Source organism: Typopeltis vanoorti, chromosome 2 (assembly GCF_054136105.1).
Source record: "Typopeltis vanoorti isolate ZY-2024b chromosome 2, IOZ_Tvanoo_1.0, whole genome shotgun sequence".
NCBI lineage: Eukaryota > Metazoa > Arthropoda > Arachnida > Uropygi > Thelyphonidae > Typopeltis > Typopeltis vanoorti.
In genome coordinates, this window is record NC_143550.1 from 100,268,194 (window position 1) to 100,285,320 (window position 17,127).

Below are 17,127 nucleotides of genomic sequence, written 5' to 3' on the forward strand. Positions count from 1 at the left end.
TTTCATAAGCATTATCATGACTTCATCCACTGTTTCAAAGTAGATAGATGCAATATGCAACTGATAGCTAATTATCCAGCTAAGTGTAAATCTAATAATTAAAAAAATAAATTTTAAAAAAAGGTAATTTTGAAGCTCCCAAGAAGCTCTGTTTAATTCCCCATTTCTGATAAGCAACTGATCATTTGAGAGTAACCAAACATGGAATTTTTTTTTAATAGCATTAATAAATATTTACCCAAAACCACAAAATAAATATTTTGCTAATATTGATTTCATGTTTCAAAATGCAAAAATTCTACTAGACATACTTACCAAGGAAAATTTATTATTGTAAACTGTGTGGCCCAATAAACATATGCAAGCAAAGATATAAAATACAGTCAAATGACTGATGGGAGAACCCTCCCCCCTCCTGCTCCCAAGGTCAGATGATCTTATCATTTAGCATGCTCTAAATCACAGTGAATGATATTTTTTTTAGATTAAAAGTGTGACTTATCTAAGACTAGTTTAAATATATTCTGCAATACACTGATTTTTTTTTATATAACAATTGATTGATTCTTCATTTGATTTGATATAAAGAAATATCAAATCAATGAAGAAAACTTTCAGAGTAGCAGACAGGTGACCAATACATGACCACGCAATCACTATATTATAATTTTTTTAATTACTTTTTGACTATTTTTTTTTATGTCGAGCCCATACATGAGAGGTTGGCTGATCAACCTATAGTACATTAGTACCGTATATGGGTAGTGGCTGTTGAGAAAGGAGAAACTTATTTACATTTGATTTGTAAGGAGAAGACTCTTCCACAATATAGCAGCTGCAGAGATGAAGGAAGAGGAAAAGAAACTTGTTCTGTTTGTTTCATGGTGCACTGTTGAGCAGATGAACATGTTCCAACGAGCTTAGTATTAAGTGGGGGAATTATTGATGTTTCAGGTGAATTTCCTGTAGAAATATTTGTAGAACATACATATACTGGAAACCAAACTTCTGTGTGAAAGTGTGTGTGTGCAGTGAATTGGTAAGAGATGGGTCATTAATAAGTCTAACTGCTCTCCTCTGTATTGAGAACATTTTGAGGGAGCTTATAGGGACCCCACCCCATATGTGAAAGCAGTATTCAATAAGTGGGAGGATTTGTGATTTGTATAATGTTAACAGCTGTTCAGGGGTGAAGTAGCATCTTGAGCAAAAGAGAAATCCTAGTTTTTTCAAGCTGAGGATGCAATGGTTGCAATGTGTTTATGCCAGGAGAGGTTTGATGAGAAGAGAAATCTCAAATTGTCTGGAAATTTAGGTATCATCAAAAATAATACAGGGAAAAAATGTTTTTTTTTGTTTTTTTTTTAATGAGGAATAAGACAGAAGTCCCTTTCATATTAACATATTATTCATATTTATACATATTTCTGATTTAATGTACAAATACAGGTACACCACCACTTTGCCAGCAATAGATGGTCCAACACCTCTTTTAGTCCAGACAAAGTTATGAGGTCAGTTGAAATTCCTGCAACTACCCAACTAGTTCAATGAGCAACTACAGATCAGATTAAATAATTCGCACATGCTCACTTAGTGTGAGTGTGACTTTTTTATATGGTGAAAGATGGAGGACAAAGAAAGGCCCCCACAGGATTCAGACAATATAAGGATAGTTCTGCCTTAGGATGTTCAAATGATATAGAAAAAAACTAAATGCACTAAGTCCTTGAAAGGCATTAAAATAATATACAGAAGAAAAAAAAATGGCTGGATTACCACTGAGATTATGTTAGAATAGTTCATAAAAAAAGCGCCTGAAGCCAGAGCACACTGCACATCTAAAGCCTTCCAGAAGATTGCAAAATTCTTCTCATTCTGGAGAAATGTTCAGCTTACCCTCACAGCTAAGAAAAATGTTTATACAGTATATTTATCACAAAACCATACATCCCTTATCTAATACTCAAGCTCGAATAGACACCTACTGAAAAATTTAACATGAAAAAAGTGCTTTGGTTCAATGCTTATGACTAGAAGTAAAGAAATGCTGGCATAAGTTGTGGCCTATCTTTGATACGTCCTAAAATGTTAGGATGTATCAAAGGAAAGGAGAAAGAAGTTCTTGTGTTGCTTGAGTGAACAAAGTGTTACAGAACCTGCTTTGATACAGCTCGCAAATATAAGCTTAACAAAGAAAAGCTGACTAAGTGGATGAAACATTTGTTGTTCATCACCATACGGTTCTAAAATTACATTGTTCTGAATCATAAAAGCAAATGACAGAATTGTGTTAGAACCAGTATTGAAAATATGGAATACAAATTAAATGCGATTTATATTAATGATCCATTTAATCACTTAAATCACATTTAATTTGTATTCAATATTTAAGTTTCTAGGTCCATGAGCTTGGTTGGTCCAGCAAAAAGGTTAACTGGCAAGACTCTGGCCAAGGGTGCTGGAAAATCAGTGATGTACCTATATATATTTTAAAATAGTAATGCATGTTACAAATACATTAAAAAAAATGATTCCTGATGCAATTTTTTTGTCGTCAACATACCTAAACTTGGTTTAGATGTTGACAACATCTTCATCATTTGGAATCATAAAAAAGAAGAATTAATAGATTATCTAAACAAAATTAATGGCTTCCACAACACTATCAAGTTCACATTGGAACTAGAAAAAGATAATAAACTTCCATTCCTAGACGTCCTTATTAAGAGACAAACTGACAATAGCATCAACCTGTCGGTATATAGAAAACCTACTAACACTGGATGCTACCTCCATTTCGACTCCTCTCACCACATATTCCAGAAACTCGGCATTATCCATATGCTCAAAAAAAGAGCTATACAGTGGAGGATGGTTAAGTTCACTGTAGGAGAAAGTTTAATTCCTTGATGTATATTTTTATTCCATTTTATTATTATTTCATTTAAGTAAATATTAAAAAGAGTTGCTGAGAGGAGACATCCCTGTCGGACTCCTTGGTTTCTCTCTCTCGTATATGATAAGCTCGTGATTTAATCTTATTTGTATTTGATTATTTTCATATATACTTGTAATAGCTTTTAGGATATTATTTGGTATTTGTCTTTCTTTTAATATGTTAAATATTAAAAAAAAATATGTTTCTTTTAACTTTGAAAAAGCATTCAAATGCTTTTTCAAAGTCAATAAATGCAATATGTGTTTCTAAATTGTATTCCCTTCTTTTCTCTATTATTAATTTTGGGCAAAAGGGCGGGTCTATACATGATCGTCCTTTTCTAAATCCATTCTGTACTTCTAAAATAAAGTTTTTGGAATATTTCATTAGTTTGCTATTTAAGATTCTGGTATATATTTTGTAACAGGAATTTAGTATACTGATACCTCTATAGTTTTCAGGGTCATCTCTATTACCTTTTTTAAAGATAGGAATCACAACTGTTTTTTTTTTCATTCTATTGGGGAGATACCAGTTGAATAAATTTTATTTAAAAATAATAAGAATCTATCTTTGAATCTTGTTTCTGCATATTTATATAGTTCTGAACCTATCTTATCTTCTCCAGATGATTTTCTGTTTCTTGTTTCTTTCAGGGTGATTTCTAATTCTTCTTTAGTTATTTCCTTTTCATTTCATCATCATCATCAAATTCCTGCCATGTACCCTCAAGGGGTGTACAGGATATGATAGTACTACATGAAAAAAATTACATCATTATTAATTTCCTATCTACAATTTTCCTCCAAATCAGTCTGTTACTTGTCAAGACTCCAACATTATCAGATCTTATATTTCTATCATCTAAAGCACTTTGTACCGTATCAATCCACCTATATCTTGGTCTTCCTCTGGGTCGTTTTGCTGCCAACCTGGCAGAGAACACTCGTTTTGCTAATCTTTCCTCGCCCATTCTGTTTAAGTGACCATACCACCTGAGATTAGCTCTGCTAACGTATTCCTGGATGCTGACAATGTCAAGTTCTTTCCTAATATCATCGTTTTTAATATGATACTGCCATTGATGCCATCTGTTCACGCCTATAATTTTTCTCAGGACTCTCATATCTGTGGTCTCTAGTCTTTGGTCAAGTGTTTTACTTCTGACCCAGCTCTCAGATCCATAAGTTAAAACTGGTTTGAACACTGTCTTGTATACAGCTAATTTAGTGTTCCGACTAATTTCTCTCTTATTCCATATGAATTTATTCAATTGACTTCCCACCATACCAGCTTTGCTGATTCTGTTGTCTATTTCTATATTTAATTTACCATCTTCAGTAAAAATCGTGCCTAAATAGCTGAAATATTTTACTTGTTCCACAGGTTCTCCATTCACAACACAGTTGACATTTTCTAAGATTCTGCCTATTTTCATTGTCTTTGTCTTTTTATTGCTGACCTTCATACCATATCTATTACAACAGCTATTCAATTTAGTCAGAGAATCTTGCAGACTTGTAGCGGATTTATTTAGAAGTATAACATCATCCGCATAAAGCAAAGAGCTGACATTAACATCTCCAATTTTGATATCATGTTTAATACCACTTTCCTTCATAATGTGATCCATATAGATAATGAATAACAGAGGGGATAATGTACATCCTTGTCTCACACCAGATTTAACATTAAACCATCTTCCTGTACTTCCTTCAATTCTAACTGCTGACTTACAACTCAAGTAAAGACTAAGTATTGCTTGATATAATGCCCCATTGACACCATATAACTGCAGCGGTATTGAATAGCTTCTCTCTTGGCACCTTGTCATATGCCTTTTCCAGATCGACAAAACTTAAATACAGATCTTTGTTATATTCCCATGCTTTCTCAACTATTTGTCGTAAAGTGAAGATCTGATCCTGACAGCCTCTATTTGGCCTGAATCCAGCTTGTTCTTCACCTAGCTTTTCTTCCACAATTCTTCTCAACCGTTTCTCAAGTATACTTGCATAGATCTTGCCAGGAACACTCAGTAGGGAAATACCTCTGTAATTCTCACATTCAGTTTTATTTCCCTTTTTATATATGGGTACTATGAGAGCTCTACTCCAATCATCAGGAATTCGTCCCTCTGTCCAGGCTTTCTGAACTATGCAGTGCAGCCACTGTAAGACTCTTATACCACCATACTTCAGCATTTCTGGTCAAATATCATCTACTCCTGCTGCCTTTCCATATTTCAAGCCTTTGATGGCTTTTTCTACTTCAAGTATGGATATGTATTCCTGATTGCATGCCTGGTCAGTGTTTTTTTACCACTGTGCTGTCATCACTGCTTGTTTCATTTAACAGTTTTTCAAAGTAATTACTCCATACTTCAAGGATATCTTTTTCTCCCGTTTTCATGTCACCTTTATCATCTCTAATTCCTTTTACAGCACTCTTTCCTCCATTCTTAAGCTTCTTCAACAACCTCCAGAATATTTTGCCACCTTCTTGATATTTATTTTCTATATTCTTGCCAAAGTCCTCCCATGACTTTTGTTTAGCTAGTTTTACACAGTGTTTAGCATTCTTGCATTTGTCTCTATATTCTCTAACAGCACAAGCTGACTTATTTGACAGGAACTTTTGGTATGCTTTCTTCTTTTTCTTCACTGCCTCTTTTCATTTTCGTTAATTATTTGCCAGTTGTCTTTTTTAAAATATTTGTCTGTCCACAATTCTGTGTAGTAATTTAGAAATTCTTCCAATTTCAATTTGGTGTTTAATTTTATGTTTTCTTTGGTATCTGCATTTAAGTATTTCAAAATCTTATATACATTGGGTCTTATTTTATATAAATCATGTTCTAAATTAGAGACAAATTTGTTCCATGATACTATGTCTTTTTCTGACTTCTCTTTTACTATGGCTCTTATTCTTTTATATTCTATTTCATCTTCTAATCTTTTACTGCTTAACCATTTGTGATAGGCTTCTTTTTTCTTTTTGATTATTTCTTTCATTGTATCGTCCCAGATCTTCAGTTTTTATCTTTTATTGAATTTTTTGGTCTTTCCTAAGCTTTCATTTGCTGCTGCATTTAGTATCATTTTTATATTAAGCCATTCTATTTCTACATTTTGTTTTATTTTATCTAGATATTGGTTAATTCTTTGTTCATATAGCCATTGTACATTTGTGTCCTTCAATATACTAGTTTTATAAACAAATGTTTCGAATTTTCTTTCTGTTCTTGTTACTTGTAGCCATTTAGGTGGTAATCTTAATTTTATTTTAACAAGGAAGTGGTCACTGCTTATTTCATCTCCTCTGTGAACTCTAACATATAGTGAAAATTTTGATGCTTTTCATTTAATATAAAATAATCTAATACTGATTTCCATCCTCTTGCTGCCCAAGTATATTTATGTATGTCTTTATGTTTATAGAAGGAATTCGTTATTTTTAGGTTATTATAAACCACAAAGTCAATCAATTTTTTACCATTCCTGTTTAGAGTATGTTCTCCATGTATTCCTATATTATTATTAATTTTCATGTTTCCAATTCTTGCATTTAAGTCTCCTGCTAAAATTACATAATCATTTTTAGTTATTTTATTGTATATGTTTTGTAGCTGATTATAAAAATCAATATTATCCTGTTCTCTTCCTTCTTCTGGGGCATATAAACCAATTATTGTTAAATAGCCTCTATCTATTTTTATTCTAGCTTCTATTATTCTTTCATTCCATAATTTATAATGTTTTAACTGTTTGGAGAGGGAGTTATGAATCCAAATCATGACTCCTGCTTGTGCTCTTTGGTCACTGTCAACTCCACTGTATATCACATTCAAATTTTCGGTTCTCATAGTTCCTTTTAATTTCTTTTTTGTTTCAGTGATTACTGCTATTTTAAAATTTCTTTCATTTAATAGTTGTTAGTTTCATTTAATTATGTTGGCCTAATTCTATTTCTTTATATGCTATTCCTCTTACATTCCAGTTTGCTATGTGTATTATATTTTGTCGTTTCCATTTTTGTTTTACTTTTTCAATTCCAGGGTCATTTTCCATAGATTCAATCCGATTATCTTTTTCTGTCGGCTTACCAGTAGAATTATTTTCTCCGTGTCAGGGGACTAGCCTGACAATGGAATAGTTCAGTGGTAGGGCTGCTACCCTAAGGCTTCTGAACTAGCCTTCTTCCAAATTTAAACCCATAGGAGGAATAGGGTATATTGAATGGGGAAAGAGTAGATTATAGAAGAATTATGGTAAGGTTTATAGAGAGGGCATAGTTGTAAGGTCAGAAATGAAAGGACCCCATGGTCATTTTATTTCTGAACTTCATATCTTCATAAAATAAGAAGAATTGGCTGATAAGGCCTTATAGAAAAGATTAAAGTAAGTGGATCTTCCTCAAAGTAGAGGTAGAGGTCAGAAGTAGAGGTCAGCATTTTTCTTCGAATCAAGAGGTTATTGCAGCTATAGAGGAGTATTGCAGATCTTACTGAGAATCACTACAGGGGACGGCATAATGGCGCTGGAGCATCGCTGGAATAAATGTATTAGTCTTAAGAGAGATTATGTTGAAAAATAATTTTGAAATTATAAATTTGTTTTTTCATTTTTAGGCCAAGAACGTTTCAGACCATCCTCGTAATTTGGGCATTGGAGGTGAACTGTGGTTGATGTAGATGCAATTTGGGTTTCTGTTAAGAGAAGGAGGCATGGTTTGGATGTCTAAGTAGTGAGTAACATTGTTTATGTTGGAATTTATGCAGTGGTTGTTTGTAAAGTGGATGTGAAAATGATTTTGGAATGTTGTGCTCAGTTTGATTTGTTTGGATGATGAGGGAAATTATTTTGTTCACAGCGAAATGTGAATGGGACCAATTCCAAAAATGACAATCAAATACCACACAAATACAGTAGTTGACATTTTTTAATTGATTAAATTTTCTCTTTTAATGAACTTCATATTTATTTTTTTAAAACAGAGGAAATATCTCTAAAGCATTATGCATTTGTCTTATACATAAAAATGTAAAATACTTACCATTATACTTTGCAATGGAGTCATCTTCTCCATCCTTCTTTGCTTCAGATAAAATCCATCTATAAGAAATCATTATCAACTATATGTTACTTCCAAGGCATTTCTTAAAGAAGAGTGGCAAGGAATACTTAATCTAAGGACCACACAATTAATAAAAACATTCTCATTTCCCAAGAGATGTGTGCAGATGCATCTGATGTTAAGACAGATGACAAGTACCAACTCATTTTTCCTGCTTTTAAAGCCACATTTTGTAAGAGGCAATATGGCAAGCAAATACCAAGAAGCTGCCTGTGATTATGAGTAGCAAACATAGGAAAGTTTATTTTACCCATAATTTTTTATGCGATTTCCACACACACACATGAAAGGTTGGAAAACTATAATACTGTAAGTCTTAGCAACTGCAAACCTTTATCCCCCCCCCCATTATTAGCAGTGTGGGACAACAGCATCTATATATAATAGACATTTAGCAATTTAGCCTTTAACCTTACTCCTGGAAGTTGGCCACTCACAGATTTAAACTCTGCAACACAGCTTAATATTCTTTTGGATCAAGAAACAATTTCTTCTTGCTTTCCTCCTGGAGCACCTGAGTAAAGAAAGATGTTTGCATGTTGTAATTCTCCAGATTTTGGCCATTTTGTCTCACATATACCAATGATGGACCATTTATAGTGCTAGTTCTTGCTGTAGAATCTTGATTTGGCCACCACATTGATATAATGACCAGCATTCCACATTCCAATCATAAATTCGGTTTCACAAATGAAATTTGGGTTTAAATGAGGATAGATTGAGAGTGTGTGGATTGCAGTAGTTCATTGATAGATGAAAACGAGGGAATATGATAGAAACATTTAAGTTACTTGAAGGGTTTTTATATGGTTGATGAAGAGTAAATGTTTCAGGATTCAGCTAGAGTGGACAAAACAAGATCATCCATGGAAGTTGAGTAAAAGTGTGGTTAGTAGTAGTAGTGTAAGCAGGGGCATGCCAGTAGCATCCGGCGCCTGTGTGCAAAACTTTAGTTGGTGCAGACAATGTCACCACATGCCTCTCTGGCTGAATCAATCAGGGTTTTCTTGTCACTGAATCTCCAAGGTTTGGTTCCTGTTATCAAACTCTTTCATTTTTTCTTCAATAATCTTTGTGTATTTTAGTATACAGTTCACATCTGAGAACTGCTCAACTTTTATTCGCTTTAAAACTTTCTTTAATGTTATTCTTTTCAATATGAAATTTAATTTTATCCTGCTCAAGACTAAATAGTGTTATGTCCCTATCTTATGATTTTGTTTGTCTTACAAACTGCCTTCGTCTATATTCTCCTAACTTCTACTTTCAAGACATCACCAAAATTTCTACCAATATCTGAGCTATTGTTCCCCATAGTATCCCTAGTATTTGTATTTTAACTGCACCCTTTGGGATATTTAGTTTAAGATATTTTATACATAAACAGAGAAAAAGAACTCAAATATCTGAAAGTGTAACTATTGCAGTCGTGACACTATTCCTTGTTACTCAACATTAATTCCTTAAACTTCCCGTTTCTTAACATTCATTTCCCGCGTGGTTAGGCTCGAATGTTTCTAAGTGGTGCATTGGATTAGCAATATCAGACAACTTTTTTATCATTAAATAAAAGGTTTATTATTTCTCTAAACATGGTACATATCAAAATACTCAACTAAATTACTTACACACTAAAATTAGCTTAATACAAGTAGTTGGGCTGTGATTCGACAAAAGTTACTACGATCATGCCGCCACAAAATTTCATACAAAACATGAATTCACTTAACATGGAAAAATTAGATCACCACACATTATTAGATTATTCAACTTCAAGTACACTAACAAAATCATTAACTACTCTAGCACATACTTATGACAAATTCCGATTCTCTACACATCACACTAGGCATTCAAATTCCTCAGGCTACTTGATTACTCAATTTACACTAATCAAACTCAACATTAACAAAACCATTTACTTCATTAACACACAACTATGTCATTAACTTTCCTTTTACAATGTAGTAGGCACTCAAGATTCTTAGGATAATTAATTATTCACAAATTATCAACACTAGCTAGCTTACTTTTAACACTGTCTATCAAATTCTAAAGTCCTATTATAATTTCTCCCTAATCACTTTAACAGTTCTGTATTATGACAATGGTACTTATCACAAACAACTTCTAGTTAACATAAGACAAAATTCACAATACCTTTCTTTAGCTTCACTTATGGGCCTTTACCTTCTACTGAACGAACTTGTTTGCATAACTTCTTGCAATTCAGGGCTATATAAACATCTGCGCAATCAGCTGTACCATCCGAAACGAGGACATCGATATTTTCACAACTTCCTATGACTATGGTATATTTCGCTTTCTACATAGGAATATGGGAATAGCTTTCCCGCTCACCTTCAATTCCTTGTTGTGGCATGAGGATATAAGCCATATCTCTCCACTCAGGAACACCGGGAAATCCACTAGAAAACCAAACTAAAACCGTCGCGACTATCCAAACGTTTCTTCTCCTCTCGCAAAAGGCAATAAGGCCTCAAGCCTCCTTGACTATCTAAACGTCTTCTCCAAAAACCAAAAGAGCCTACCTTTCTTCTGAGCCTCGAAGGAGGGGTTACCAACCCTTTTATAGCTGCTCCCCTAACGGCGCCCTTTCTTACTTCTTTTTCCCGCCTCCTACTTGTTTTCCGTCTGTCTACCAATTGGGTAGCATTTTGCCGCCATACGTCATTTGATCGGCAACTCGCAACGAAGTTTCTATCCGGGTACAGGCCCTAAGCGATATTCCATTATTTCTCTTGTTAGCCTCTATCTTAACCCCTTTCAAATACCTTTCTCAGAATTCTACTTAATGCTTAATCTGTAGCCTCTCACATAGCGTATTCCATGACTCATTCTTTTCCACTTATGTACTTAACTCTTTCATTCTTAATCGCATTACTATATTAATTCTTAGTTAGCTACTTATTTAATACAAATTCCTTGTTTAGTCATAATACATCTTAATACATTCTTTTCTTTTGTTATCTTAACTAAACAACAGACCTTTACAATTTACTCAATTTACACTGGATGCAAGAATATTATATTAATTAAATTATTCCTTTTATGCAGGGGTTTTTATTTATGTTATTTATTTTTCATGTTACACCATGATAACTGAGAATATTATATTCTCAAGATATCAGGTGTAACAATAGTGATCACTTCCAATTTCAAATCCTCTGTACACTCTGGTGTCCTGCACCAGGGAGAAAACATTACTATCAACAATAACATAGTCAATGAGACTTTTCTTATTCCTTGCCTCTTCTCTCCATGTGAATTTGTGCACATTTTTATGTTGAAACATGGTGTTAGTAATAGCCAGTCCATGTCCTGAGCAGAAAACCAACAGGTATTTGCCTGTTCGATTTCTGCTCAGGACATTATTATTAGCTTTGCTCTTTTCTCCAAATTTTCTCAAAATATTTTTGTATGTCTGACAATCATTTCTTACTCTACTATTTAGATCCCCAACTTTTCCTTTTCCATTGTGTCAGTTGCTTTTTCTAAAGCATCAAAAAATTCCTCCACTTCTACCTTAGTAGAACCTTCTGTGGGACCACAGGCACAAAATGAAAACTATCATTTTCCTCTCTAGCCACTAAAATCCCATGGGATCAATAATGCATTGATTCTTACTGGGACATCCATTTAAAATGGATGTCCCTGGAATTAAATGATAAGACTAGTCAGGCAGGTACTTTAAATAAAAAGTTGAGTATTTCATGTTTTATTTAAATGACAGAAAAGAAAATAAAGTTATCATTCTTCAGGCATCTTAAACAAAGGGCCTTCTTTCATTTTATTCTCATTTTTTAGTTTTAGTAGTTCAAAAATAGGTTGTCACAAAACGAATCAAGTGTTTGCATTTTGCTATTAATAGTTCTGGTAAAGAATCAAAAGCAATTTGCAAAATACGACTGCATGCAGGGTTTGTCATTGAGGCCTGAGACACCATAAAAAAGAACTAATTTCACTGTAAAAAAAATGAGACTTCACAATATAGAAAATAAGGTTCCGAGCATAGGAAAACTTCAGAAAATCTTGTTCATCAAACAATCCACATTTAAATGAATTTAAAGACACTGAATGATATTTTGAATGAAACTTCCTATCAACAATTTTCCACAAAATCACTATTAACTGTCAAGACTGCAAGTTCGATCTTGAATTCTAGTCTTCTAATGCACCTCTAACTGCATCAATCCACCTAGATATTGATCTTCCTCTGGGCCCTTTTCCTGCCATCCAATACCTATTTTCCTGATTTTTCCTTTCCCATTCTGCTCACTGACCATACCATCTTAGATGAGCTCTGTTCACACATTACTGAATGCTAACAATGCTAAGTGCCTTCATAATATATCTTCATTTTTTCATGCTTCTGCCATTGATGCCACCTGTTCTCTTCCCTAATATTTCTCGGAAGACTCAAAATCATCTCTCAGATTCATAAGTTAAAACTGGTTTGAACACTGCCTTGTGTACAACCAGTTTAGTGTTTTGACTAACTTCACTCTTATTCCATATAAATATATAAATTTATTCACTCAACTCCATGTAATATAGCTTTGCTTTTGTCTATTATCATATTTAATTTGCTATCTTCCCTAAATAGCTAACACGTTTAGTTTGTAGGTTCCACATTCAAGAGGCAGCCAATGTTTTCAATGTTCCTGCCTATATACACATGCACTGAAAGTGATTTGCATTATGGAATACTAAGGCAATGTATGTAAAGTCAGCAGCCTCTATATATAAGTAGACTAGTCTTAAAAATACATTGTGTGCAAACTTTGTCTGATCAAATATAATTTTCTTGTTGAGTATTTGCACCTGCTCTATTCTCATATTTTTTCATCGCTGAATTTCATACACATTTGATAAACCAGTTATAATTTAGTCAAAGATTCCTGAAGACTTGCATTGTATTTAAGAATATAATAACATATGCAAAAAATAAGGAACCGAAATTAACATCTCCAGATTTGACCATACCCATACTTGAAGTAGAAAAAGCCATCAGAGGCTTGAAATGTTGAAAGGCAGCAGGAGTAGATGATATTCGACCAGAAATGCTGAAGTATGGTGGCATAAAAGTCTTACAGTGGCTGCACTGCACAGTTCAGAAAGCCTGGACAGAGGGACGAATTCCCGATGATTGGAGTAGAGCTCTCACAGTACCCATATATAAAAAGGGAAATAAAACTGAATGTGAAAATTACAGAGGTATTTCCCTACTCAGTGTTCCTGGCAAGATCTATGCAAGTATACTTGAGAAATGGTTGAGAAGAATTGTGGAAGAAAAGCTGGGTGAAGAACAAGCTGGATTCAGGCCAAATAGAGACTGTCAGGATCAGATCTTCACTTTACAACAAATAATCAAAAAAGCATGGGAATATAACAAAGATCTGTATTTTAAGTTTTGTCGATTTGGAAAAGGCATATGACAAGGTGCCAAGAGAGAAGCTATTCAATACGCTACAGTTATATGGTATCAATGGGGCATTATATCAAGCAATACTTAGTCTTTATTTGAGTTGTAAGTCAGCAGTTAGAATTGAAGGAAGTACAGGAAGATGGTTTAATGTTAAATCTGGTGTGAGACAAGGATGTACATTATCCCTTCTGTTATTCATTAACTATATGGATCACATTATGAAGGAAAGTGGTATTAAACATGATATCAAAATTGGAGATGTTAATGTCAGCTCTTTGCTGACGATGTTATACTTCTAAATAAATCCGCTACAAGTCTGCAAAATTCCCTGACTAAATTGAATAACTGTTGTAGATATGGTATGAAGGTTAGCAATAAAAAGACAAAGAAAATAAGCAGAATCATTGAAAATGTCAACTGTGTTGTGAATGATGAACCTGTGGAACAAGTAAAATGTTCCACAGGTTCAAATGATAAGGTGTTATCATTTTACCCAGCTGAAATAATAACACCTTATCATTTCAGCTACTTAGGCACGATTTTTAGTGAAGATGGTAAATTAAATATAGAAATAGACAACAGAATCAGCAAAGCTGGTATGGTGGGAAGTCAACTAAATAAATTCATATGGAATAAGAGAGAAATTAGCCAGAACACTAAATTAGCTGTATACAAGACAGTGTTCAAACCAGTTTTAACTTATGGATCTGAGAGCTGGGTCAGAAGTAAAACACTTGACCAAAGACTAGAGACCGCAGATATGAGAGTCCTGAGAAAGATTATAGGCATGAACAGATGGCATCAATGGAAATATCATATTAAAAGCAAGAATATTAGGAAAGAACTTGACATTGTCAGCATCCTGGAATGCGTTTGCAGAGCTAATCTCAGGTGGTATGGTCACTTAAACAGAATGGGCGAAGAAAGATTAGCAAAACAAGGGTTCTCTGCCAAGTTGGCAGGAAAATGACCCAGAGGAAGACCAAGATATAGGTGGATTGATACAGTACAAAGTGCCTTAGACAATAGAAATATAAGATCGTTAGAGTCTTGACAAGTAACAGACTGATTTAGTGGAAAATTGTAGATAGGAAGTTAGTAATGATGTAATTTTTTTTTTTTTCATGTAGTACTATCATATACTGACACCCCCTTGAGAGTACATGTAAGGAATTTGATGATGATAAGATTTGGCCTGATATTTATTGCCTAGATTCTTACCAGTCTTCTCTTGACTTGGTTAGCTGCTTTTACACACTGCTTCACTTTCTTACAATTTCTCTGTATTCTCTCCGAGCACAAACTGACTTTGCCAAAAACTTTTAATATGCTTTCTTCTTTTGCCAACTCTTTCTGACTCCACCTTGGAGTTATTCTTTTGTCCTTGCACAGGATTTCACTACATGCTTCTCTGGTTGATTAAAAAATCCAAAATCTGCTATTAAGTCTCCAAGTCTTGATTCTTGTTTGAAAATTTTCAATGTGTAAAGTTCACCTCTGAAAACAAATTGACTGATTTAAAAAAAAAACTTTCACACTTTTCTTTTCAATATGAAATTATTTTTCTGCTCAAAACAAAATGCTGTTCATCTCCTACTTCCAATCCCATATATAAATCTTGTATTCTGAACCAGTGTGAAGATAATTGCCATCAACAATAACACAGTTAAAAGGGACTACTTCTTATGTCTTCTCTTCATGTGAATTTTTACACATTTCTTGAAGAATGGTTTTAGTAATGACTAGACCATATCCTGAATAGAAACCAGCAAGTACATACATAATTATAAGCACTGCTCTTTTCTCCAAATTTTATCAAACTATTTCTATACATTTGGTATTTATTTTTGTACTCTGCTGTTCAGATCTCCAACAAGGATCAATTTTTCTTTTGTCAGCTGCCGTCTCTAGTGATCAAAAAAAAAATTCCTTTACTTCTTCCTTAGAAGAGCTTTTATGGGACCACAGGCACAAAAAAAAAAAGTCTTACTCGCCAATTCCTTAACTGGATTGATCACACCATTACACTCTAAGTTGCCTACAAATGCTGGAAAATGATAATCATGTTTAATGTTGAATGCTTTAGCTACTCCTTTCTTTCCCCAATTATTATTTCCGGAATCTTACTTGTTTTTGTTTTCAATAACAATTATGTTGATGTGTTTTTCTAATTCCTCAAGTTCTGCTTTTCTACTGGTACTTCTTACAACAACTATCTTGAATTCTACTGATAATACTGAGTTTGCTCAACATGCAACACTAAACCAAGAATCCTGTACTCATTCAAGAAGGTAAATTTAGGCAAGAACATCAGTTTAAGGAGATGAATCGAAACCCAACTGCATCCATCCTCCAACATGGATCAGAAACACTAATTATCTACACCAAAAAGGTGTACAAAATACTACTTTCACACACACACACACACACACACACACACACACACACACACACACACACACACACTAAAGCTATCAATTATTCTCCACTTGAAAGTGTACTAAAATTAGGCTGACCATATTTCCTTGAGACAAAAGTGGGACATTGGGATGGCAAAAACGGGACGGGGTTATATAATATTCTGTATTCATGAAAAAGTAAGATGATAAAAAAAGTTTTATTACACAAACATATTGAGCTTACTATTATTCTTCAGTGACAAAAATTTGACCTACAAAAATTTGACCACGATCGTACTATGAATATTTCTTCGATGAAGTGATCTTATGCAGCAAATTTCAGTCTTTTAACACCTTATCAATAAAACTTCTCACACTCCATGATGACACAATTTTGTCTTACAACTAACATAGCCCTCATTGTCTCAACACTTAATCTAGATTTCTCCTTTGACCACATACTGATCATAACAGAAAATATTTTCTCAATAGGTACTGTACTTCCTGGAAGACAGAGAATAAACTCTACAATATTACAAAAGTCTTGAAAGTCTAGTCATTTTTCACTCATTTCAGAAAAAATCTGTACCCATCTTTCAGATACAAGGATGTTTTCTTTATTCCATGTATCCAACTGCCTCACAATTATAGATTTTTATGAGGGTCCACTGATCGAATACACAAGTTTCTTCCATTTCTGTGTGAGATGAGTTCCTCGTTCAGGCTGTCCTGTATTTCTTTCCATTCAGGTGTCTTCTTTAGTAGCACCCACTTCTCATTGTTTCCTAAACTGCACTTCCACTTGTTGACATATTCTAAGCTGGTTTCATAAAAATTCTCAACTACCTCAAAAAACTTAGTCTCATTAATTTCTCCTGAATCTACTAACATTTTCAGTTGTTTTTTTGACATCAGTAATTACAAACACTTCACTTTTTCTGGACTCTAAATTGTTTATTTATAAGATTTTAAATGTTCATGGCTACTTCTATAGCTGAAATATTATCTTTTTCAATTAAGCTAATGTATGTTTGGAACGTAGACATTTGATCTCTTGCAAATAACAACCACAATTTCAAACAGGGATCTTCAAACAATTTTCGCAACATAATAGGGCATTTTTCTTGAGAAAGCAAAATGCCCTGTTTAGCATAATTTTTCCTGCAAACTGAAGTTTTTCAGTTCTTCAACTGAAAAACTTG

The 17,127-nt window shown here is 33.7% G+C and overlaps 1 protein-coding gene across 1 annotated transcript in view; it reads right to left on the minus strand.

Annotated features, from left to right (window-relative positions):
- Positions 1-17,127, minus strand: part of LOC150109288 (calmegin-like) — a 394,668-nt gene that overhangs the window by 322,423 nt on the left and 55,118 nt on the right. Inside the window, exon 4 of the mRNA XM_090412401.1 lies at positions 7,997-8,055. Within this exon, the coding sequence (XP_090268527.1) occupies positions 7,997-8,055 (59 nt within the window). The remainder of the gene's footprint in view (positions 1-7,996; positions 8,056-17,127) is intronic.